This window comes from Miniopterus schreibersii (assembly GCF_964146895.1).
Source record: "Miniopterus schreibersii genome assembly, chromosome: 7".
Taxonomy (NCBI): domain Eukaryota; kingdom Metazoa; phylum Chordata; class Mammalia; order Chiroptera; family Miniopteridae; genus Miniopterus; species Miniopterus schreibersii.
The window spans coordinates 23393616-23402891 of NC_138108.1; the positions used below are offsets into that span (position 1 = coordinate 23393616).

General features: G+C 42.1%; 1 protein-coding gene across 1 annotated transcript in view; it reads right to left on the reverse strand.

Moving 5' to 3' along the window:
• Window positions 1-8166, reverse strand: part of LOC308559315 (aldehyde oxidase 4-like) — a gene marked incomplete at both ends in the record, with an annotated part of 58574 nt that extends 50408 nt beyond the window's left edge. Inside the window, 2 exons of the mRNA XM_081141925.1 lie at window positions 3842-3899; window positions 8113-8166. Coding sequence (XP_080998051.1) covers window positions 3842-3899; window positions 8113-8166 — 112 coding nt within the window. The remainder of the gene's footprint in view (window positions 1-3841; window positions 3900-8112) is intronic.
• Between the last annotated feature and the right edge of the window lie 1110 nt (window positions 8167-9276).

The window sequence follows — 9276 nt, forward strand, 5'->3', positions numbered from 1 at the left end:
ACGTGAAAACTACAGAGAGCCTCATGCCAGTTAGATCAGGCTTTGCATCCAAATGAGGCAGGAAAAAGCTTCTTGAATTCAGAGTTGTGAACAGTGGACTCTGGACTGTTGGTAGTTACATTATTGCTGTGGAGATGGTGGTGTGTGTGCAAAACTTAGAACCCTCCCCCATCCCCGCCTCCCGGGAAACTTACCTCTCTCTGGTTCAGCAATGCAATGCTTTTACCTTCTTATGGGATTAGAGAATATTAATATAATAACCATGCTTCCTGAACCATTAATGTCAACAACCACTGGGTATTTTTTCCCAGTAAGACATTTGCATATTTTCACAGAGGTAGAACAAATAATTGATGTAAATGCCCTGCGTTATACACTCTGTAAGAATCTGCTGGAATTTGCTTGGGACCTTTTCTGGTTGAGGTTTAGAAAGGATTTCATTGGTGGAGGTCATAATCGGCTTCGGTGGAACTTAAGACTGACTTCATCTTAGAAACTGCTGCACAAAGTGATGTAATGCTGGGCCAGCCCCCCCCCCCCCCCACTGCCCCGAGTAAAACAGCTCTGTGACGCACATTGCCTTGAGTGAAAAGTGAAAAGCTGATGCAACCAGCTGTTTTGTCCTCTGGTCACCAAACAGCTAGTTTGATGCTTCCTTCTTCCACCCCCACCAGAAGTGCCTGCCTCAGTTACTTCCATATTTTGTCTGCTCACCCTAAAGCCCATCATTAAGTAGGTTGCCAGATAGGTGGGCAAAAGTAGGTTTACAGTCATAAGTACATGAAGCACAGAGTTTATTCTTGTATTATTATTTATTAATTATTGTATTATTTTCCATATGAACAACTGTAAACCTACTTTTGTCTACCCCTGTATAGGATGCCCAGTTACATCTGAATTTCAGATAAACAATAAGTAATATTTTAGAATAAGTATATTCCATGCATCCAAATTTAAATATAACTGGGTGTACTATATTTTCAAGTGTTAAAGCTGGCAACGCTCCTTAGGTAAAATACAAACAGTAGTATGTCAGAATTTATTTTTTGGTTCTTAAGGAGAAAAGCTATCTCAGTTTCCCCAAGGTACAAAACCTTACAGTATATCCAGAAGAGGTTACCCTGAGACTAAAGGCTGGTGGCCAATGTGTGCAGCTGACCCTGGAATTTCCCATGGGATCTGGTCCCTCATCAGTGAGTGATGGCTCCCCGTCCTGCTAGGCAGGAAATGTGATAAAGGCCTCAAAGGTGGTCCTTCACCTCAAGGATCTCATTCCTTCATCTCTTGCCACAACCTTCCACTGACAACTCTTTACATGCATCATAATAAATCTCTTTCAGTTCCTCAAAAGCACTATATTTTCTTGCCTCTGCCTCCACCCCCAACCCCTGACTGGACTGTCCTCTCATCCCCAAGCCTTCCATTTGCCCAGCAAATTCCTACTCAACCCTGTCTCTTCCTCCCCTCGCCACCAGGCAGGACGTGAGTGCCCTATGACACTTGCCGTTGCCCCTTCACTGGACGTCCCCTGCGCTAGACGGAGGGCAGAGGCTGTGTCTTCTAGCTTACCTCTGACACCTGGTGCTTGGTAAAATTTGTTAGCGGCAAGAATAATAAGAAGTGTTAGGGCTTCAGCGGTGGGAATGTGAAGGGTGCGGGCAAGCAAGACATGTTCAGGGAGCCTCTGAGACATCTGTCCTAGACCCAGGATCTCATGGAGAGCAACCAGCTTTAAAATGACACACCCTCCTTGCCCCAAGTAGCTGTGGGTGTCGTCTTAGTGGTGCACTGCCTGGTTCCACAGATTAGATTGCTTTGAACCAGGCCGGGAGGTGTGGAGGGGGAAGATGGAGTGACCCAGGATATCACCCCAGCAGATTTGGGCTGGGCCGCTAGGATGGGCGGGGTGACTCCACAGGAGGCTGTGGCCTTGGGGAGGACTGAAATGGTGAAAGACAGATGGGGATGTCCCCTCAAAATTTGGTTTCTTGTGTGATTGTGTTCCATTCTGGGAATAATACCTAAGGTAGGCCCCAAGTAGCAGCAAATTTGGGTTTTGTGGGAGCCTGAAGGTTTTATAATACTGGACATCTGCCTTCAGGAAAAAAAAATATAAAATTAGGCATATAAATTAGGTCCAGGGCCTTGGAAGGGGCTATGGGAGTCCTGTGAAAAGTGAAGTAGGCTCATGCTGGTGTGTGCACGTGGGATGCTGACTCTGGCAGAAAATCCCTGTGGTTCTCTGCAAATATTCATGTGAATCACTCACTTGAGGAACAAGTTAAAAATAAGGCCTCTGAACTGGTGACTCTGTAATCGGAGGCTGGGGTCAGGAAGTCTCAGGTGGGTCTTATTTATGGAGAATGACTTCTTTATGGCATTAGGCACCAGAAAGAATGAACAGAGGAGGTCAACAGGAAGATGGGGAAATGGGAGGCTGGGGTCATTCTGCCTAGAGCTGCTTCTGGCTGTGCTTACTTGGGAGTCCATGAGTTTTCCCCTTGCTCCTAATATAGATGAATTTCTTCCCTTTAGGAAGTCTAGAGAAAGCATGGTGAAGTATGTAGTGGATTTAGAGGTGCTATGCAGGGAAGTGGTAGGGTTTGCTGACCAACAGTGAGCTTTTGAAGTTGGGTAAATGGGAGATGGCAGAGGTAGTGGGGAGGATTTGACCTGTTTGTTTTCCAGCTATAAGTCCAGTTCCTGGAGTAGTCAGTGGAATAGGGGCAGGTGTATTGGCTGGAGCAGTAAAACTATGGGGTAGGAAACCATATTGCAAGGGGTTCAATAGCAAAGGAGGCATCAGGTACACATAATTTATTAGATAAATCTGGCAAGGGAAGAACAGGGAGAAATAAAGTAGTATATTGGGGTGTCTATGTTGGGGGGCAAAGAGACAGATGTAGGGAAGAAAGATCCTGGAGAAAGAGGAGGTAATATTGTCTTGTACATCACTGAATCCCCAGGGCCTCATACAGTGCCTGGTTCTTAGTAGATAATATCAATAAATATACATTTTTAACTTATTTTAAAATAATTACTGTCTCTCAGGAAGTTGCATAATACAGACAGTCCTATGTGCCTGTCCCACATAACTATAGCACAAAATCAAAACTAGGAAATTGGCATCACTGGTACACTGATAACCAGACAGAGCTTATTCAGATTTCACCACATATACATGCACTCATCGTATGTGCAGTTTTATCTCATAGATAGAGCTGTGTAACCACCGCCACAATCACTCGCTCATGCCACCCCTTTGTAGTTGCACCCAAAGCCAAGAAATTATTTTTGAATATTTGTCAAATGTCTACTGGAGGAGTGAGAGGTGAACGAAGGTCTAGATTTGAGGTGGAGATCTGGGAGTGCATTAGCTATACTTAGGAATTTTGAAATGTTTATAAAACCTTGTTTTCTTCAATAAGGTTTAGGAAAAGATATACGTGACAAGTCAATGAAATAACCTTGTGGGAAACCATTGTCAGTGATATGCACCCCTGAGCAATTGACCAGACATTTTTACATGCACACTCCTGAACATGAAACTGCCATCAGGGTGGCCATGGGCCTCAAAAGTCATGAAGTTATTTTCCCAAGTTATTTCCAGTGGACCTTCGTGGTTCACTGGAGGGTTCTTTTGGTTGTGCTCAGGTGAGAAATATAAGTAAAGTACAAATCTATCACTTCTAGATGCACTGTCCGAACTCCAACTAGGCTCTACAAATTGAACACCAGGCTATTTACCCTGAACAAATACAAGGTGACTTTCCTCAGAAGTCTTAGCATGTTCACCTTTTACCACTCAATCCAGATTAATTAGAGTAAAACATAAGGATACGGACTTTCCTCAGGTAGAACAGCAGGTTTACTTCAGGATCAGCATTCTTCTCTACGACCTACATTGTGAAACGAGAAGGGTTTAGGAGGAAAGCACCAAAAAGCTATGGCAATTCTACCCATTGTTTAGAGGGCCTGTTTTCGACAGGTGAGGACTTCACAGGAAAAAGTCTAATACTTGGAAACAGAATTTTAAAAAAATTATGGAGCATTATTTCAATGTTTATGAATTTTCTCATATATATGACAATTATAAATTCTGAATTGTTTCTTCTTAGGGCTATCTGGGGAAATGGATACATAGGTTCCAAACTTGATTCAAGATAACCTGTGGCTATAGAAAGTCATACAACAGGTTAGCTGGAGATTTTCTAAGGGAGTCACAAGATCATAAGGGAGTGTGTTTAAGGGAGCCCCTCTGTCACCCCCATCCGGAGGTGCCAGTAGGTGAAGGAAGAGCAGAAGGGAGCATGAATCTCTGCTCCGCCTCTCCCGCGGCATTCCAGGCTGTTACTGCCAACAGAAAAGCTGGCACATGAGATGAAAGCTACCTGCTCAGGCACAAGCCTGCTCAGGCACAAGCAATTCCCTTGCTGGGTATAGTCAGGCCAGATTAGAGAGAACTGAAGAGAAAGTTACCTGGAAGGGTAGCACTGAGCAATAACCAAAAAGAGAACATTGTTCCAATGAAAGTGTTTCTATTTTTCTAAATTTATCTTTATTGTTGAAAGTATTATAGGTGTCCCCCTTGTCCCCCTCATTGGGGGAGGGTGGGGGCCAATGCCTTCACCACACTATTGTCTGTGTCCATGGGTTATCACCCCTGAAAAAAGCAAGAAACCATATTATTTTTAATAAAAGCCTCCTATTTCCTAGCCTCCTTCTGAGTCCTCAGAGGATCTGAATAGCCAGAGATAAGCTCAGTGTCCAATATGGTGCTGAAGAGTCAAGGTTCAGGACGAAGGAGAAAACAAGATTAGCCTTTGGAAAATTAATTAAAGGCTGCTAACTGCAGTTCTGACATGTCAAATATATAATACTCCCAGCCATTTAAAATAAATATTTCAGCCCGGCCCAGTGTGGCTCAGCGGTTGAGCATCGACCTAGGATCCAGGAGATCTCTGTTCGATTCCTGGTCAGGGCACATGCCCAGGTTGTGGGCTCGATCCCCAGGAGGGGGCGTGCAGGAGGCAGCCGATCAATGACTCTCTCATCATTGATGTTTCTCTCTCTCTCCCTCTCCCTTCCTCTCTCTGAAATCAATAAAGATATATTTAAAAATAAATTTAAAAAAATAAATATTTCAGTAATCATATAAGAAATCCTGGTCATACCATAAGTTGCACTCACAAAATTGTACTGGTGCCTTCTGTTTCCTCTAGTACTTTATAGACACTTAGGAAAGAATTCATTTTTAGTAAGCATATGAAAAGAGGAGCAATCTTATCAGTATTCAGAGATATGCAAGGGAAAACAATAGTGAGATAACACCGCACCCATCGGGTTAGGAAACCTTAAGAAGTCTGATTATATCAAGTATTGGTACATCATAGATCTGCAAATCGTATGTGTCAAGGAAGCAGCATTTATTATGCAAGAAGTTCTGGGAAATGTAGCTTGTGTAGAATTCTGGAAAGGCACCTGGCAGGACCAATGAAATCGGCATGCCATGATCTCACTTAGAGATTCTCTTGCCAGTGTTGGTAAGGTGACACATGGTAGGGTGTTCACTGCAGCGTTTCTTGGAATAGTAGAAAATTGGAAGCATCCATCACTAGGGGACTGGATAAGCAGAATGAAGGATGTGCACAGTGGGGAGAATTATACATGCAGAAGTAATGAACCAGGTATCAAAGAGCAACATGGACAGATTTCAAAAACAGTAGTAAGTCACAAAAGAGATAGATATATAAATCACAGTTTCACTTGTGTAAGTTAAGAATATAAACACACCCATGCAAAGACAAACACTGTACAGTTGAACCTTGAACAATGAGGGAGTTATGGGTGCTGATCCCCCTGCACAGTTAAAAAATTTATGTATAACTTCTGACTCCCCCAAAACTTAATTATTAATAGACTACTGTTGACTGGAAGCCTTACCAATAATGTAAACAGTCGATTAACACATAGTTGTATGTTGTATATATTTATATTGTATCCTTCCAATAAAGTAAGCTAGAGAAAATGTGATTAAGAAAATTATAAGGAAAATACATTTATTGAAAAAAGCCCACATATAAGTGGATCAGCACAGTTCAAATCTGTGTTGTTCAAGGGTCAACTGCATATATTTCAAGGATACATCTACATTTCTAAATGACTACATGGAAAGTATATGACAAGGATGTGTGTTTAAAATGCACAATGCCCGGCCAGGCGTGGCTCAGCAGTTGAGCATCTACCTAGGATCCAGGAGATCGCGGTTCGATTCCTGGTCAGGGCGCATGCCCAGGTTGCGGGCTCGATCCCCAGTCAGGGGTGTGCAGGAGGCAGCCGATCAATGACTCTCTCATCATTGATGTTTCTCGCTCTCTCCCTCCCCCTTCCTCTCTCTGAAATTAATAAAGATATTTAAAATAAAATAAAATAAAATAAAATAAAATAAAATAAAATAAAATAAAATAAAATAAAATAAAATAAAATAAAATGCACAAGACTGGATATGAGAGAAGGAAATAAAGAGAAGATAGAAAATAAAAAGAAAAAATAATAATATAAGGTAAAAGAAAAGCCTTGTCCAGACTGTGATGAGAATGAGCCATTGATGGAGGAATGTGCTTTGCTCAACTCTGTGCTGCTGGGTCTAAAGGAAAGAAAACCAACCACAAAAATAACAGCAAACCCAACTCTTCAAAGAATTGTATATACTTCCTCTCCCCCCCTCCCCTTTTATTTGCCATCTACAACTTGTCTTAGAAATTTGTAACACCGAGAAAGGGGAAAACACCAAAATATCAGCTGTGAATTCAAAAGATTGGGAGATCTGGAGAGGGAATAAATTACTCCAATGTGACAGTAAAGGATAAATGGTTTTATTTATGGCAAAGGCAAAGCAACAAAGACTGTTTTCCTTGCACTTAGAAAAGTTCTTAGCTTTTAAATTACTGTGAATTGTCACTCAGCAATTATTTTTTAAAATATATCTTTATTGATTTCAGAGACAGGAAAGGAGAGGGAGAGAGAGAGATAGAAATATCAATGATGAGAGAGTCATTGGTCGAGTGAAACATCAATGATGAGAGAGTCATTGATCGAGCCCGCAACCCGGGCATGTGCCCTGACCGGGAATCGAATCCCCATCGCCTGGATCCTAAGTCAACGCTCAACGGCTGAGCCATGTCCGGCCAGGCCCTCAGCAATTTCTGATATTCCAGTTGGCTTCAGGTCATTCAAGGACCTGACCTATTGGTAAACAGCGTTGCTAAACCCAGACTTTTTCTTCATTCTCTTCTTTCTCTTTCACTTTTTGTTGCTTAGTTCATAGGTGTCCTAAAAATGATATTTCCTTGCTATTTGACAGGCAAAATTCCCAAGACTTTTTGCCTTGATGAAAGTTGTGTGCGCTCCTTTAGGAAAGAACAGCAAGTAGCCCAGTACAACGGAGGCTTGGGGAGCAAAATCCTTAACTCCAAATGACGTTTCAAAACAATTTTCTATTTAATATTTTATTAGTTTCCCCCCCTAATTGTCCCAAAACACCTCAAGCTTTTTATTTATTCATTTTGTTCACTCAAATACAGGCGTGGGAACAGCTGAGCATTGGAGCTGCCACAGCTCTTTCCGAGTGGAGAAGGCAACCCACCCGTTCCATTGCTCAGGAAGAGGCGCTCAGTCTCTGTGCTAATTGATCAGTCTGAGTGGCCTTATTAATGCAAAACAAAATCACTTTGCTATTTTTAGCCTTAATGTCATATGTGCCTTCTATTAAAATAATATTGGTGAACTTGAGTAGAGCTAATATCCAACTAAAAGGAGGAATGACATTGTTTTTCATATCTGTGTCAGAATTTATTCCCACTGTAATCTAACAAATAAAAATGAGAGTCCCTTACTGTCCAAAAGAAAAGTTAAGAGCAAGCAAAGGCCCCCATGCTTTCATAATTTTGTACTAAACCTTGAATGAATGACCTATGTTCAAGTTCATACCACTATCTATGACTTGAAAAAGAATTAGATAAGAAATGGCATCATAGTAAAAAAAAAAAAAAAATTAGCTTGGCTTTTGTCCCTGGTGTGAAAAAATTCATGTTAATCATCTCATAAACTTACCTTTCTTCCATTCACAAAAAAAATCAGCTCATCAGGATTGGGATGTGAAGGCATCGTGTCAGGAAACAATGCCTCCACCACGGCAGGTTTTTCTTTCTAAAGAGCAGATATGCCAGAGCAAAACCCTGGATGCTTATCAGTCTTAGAAAACCTGCAGCAGTGATTTATAGCCACACTGTCAGAGGACAGGAACACCACCCAGGGCGGTCTGTCCATCCTACTCACAGGCACTTCACAGGGCTCTTGGAGGCAGCCTGTCTCCTCCTTTCACAGGAGTAAGTGAAATCGGTGTCTTTGCCACTCCCCTTCGCCACTCCACCACACCAGGCCTGGTTATCTAGGGTAATGCATTTAAAGCCAGAGGCTAATAAGTGAGTTTTAAATTGGCTATTATTATTTTCAAACTAACCAAGCCATCAAGTAATATAATACTATTAAAATTCATGAGATTTTAATTTTTTTCAGGTTTTTTTCTCCTTTCTTCCCTCAAGGTGAGCACTTTTGTACTTTCGCTTTCTTTCTCCTAAGCTCCAAGGTGTATTTAGCCAAATAGTGTACATAAGCAATGGCTAAGCCTCCCTTTGGGGAGACAGAACTTTGGATGTGAATCCCGTCTCCTTTGCTTGCTCCAAGTAAATAAAACTACCTGATGACAGCCACATCTCATTCTTGAATAGACCATCCCAACTGGCGAACCCCTTGAGGTCCGTAACAAGTTCACCAAGAGTAGGCACAGGAAAAGGCCAGCAAGTACAGTGGCCCCAAAGGAGAAATGAGCTTGGCATTGCAGAGCAGAAAGGCCAGTGTGGCTCGGTAGGGAGTGCAGGAAGACAGGAGAGGTCAGAGAGATGGCAGGTGCCAGGATAAGGGGGCAGCAGGCTTCTAGATGGGACGGGAAGCCATTGGAGAGTTCTGAGCTACAATGAAACATGATGTAATTTATATTAGATCATTCCACTGTAGAGAGAAATGAGTTATTGCTGGTAAGAGGGAAGCATGGAAACCAGGGATCTGCAACCAGCAGGCACCCAAGGAAACATCCGTTTCTTCAAAGCAGAGTATCCTTCCGTCTGCACTTGTTAAAACAGAAATGAGTTGCGTAATGAGATTTACTCAGTCTTTGAAAAGTTCCACAAGTGGTTTCAAGAAACATCAAGCTATCTG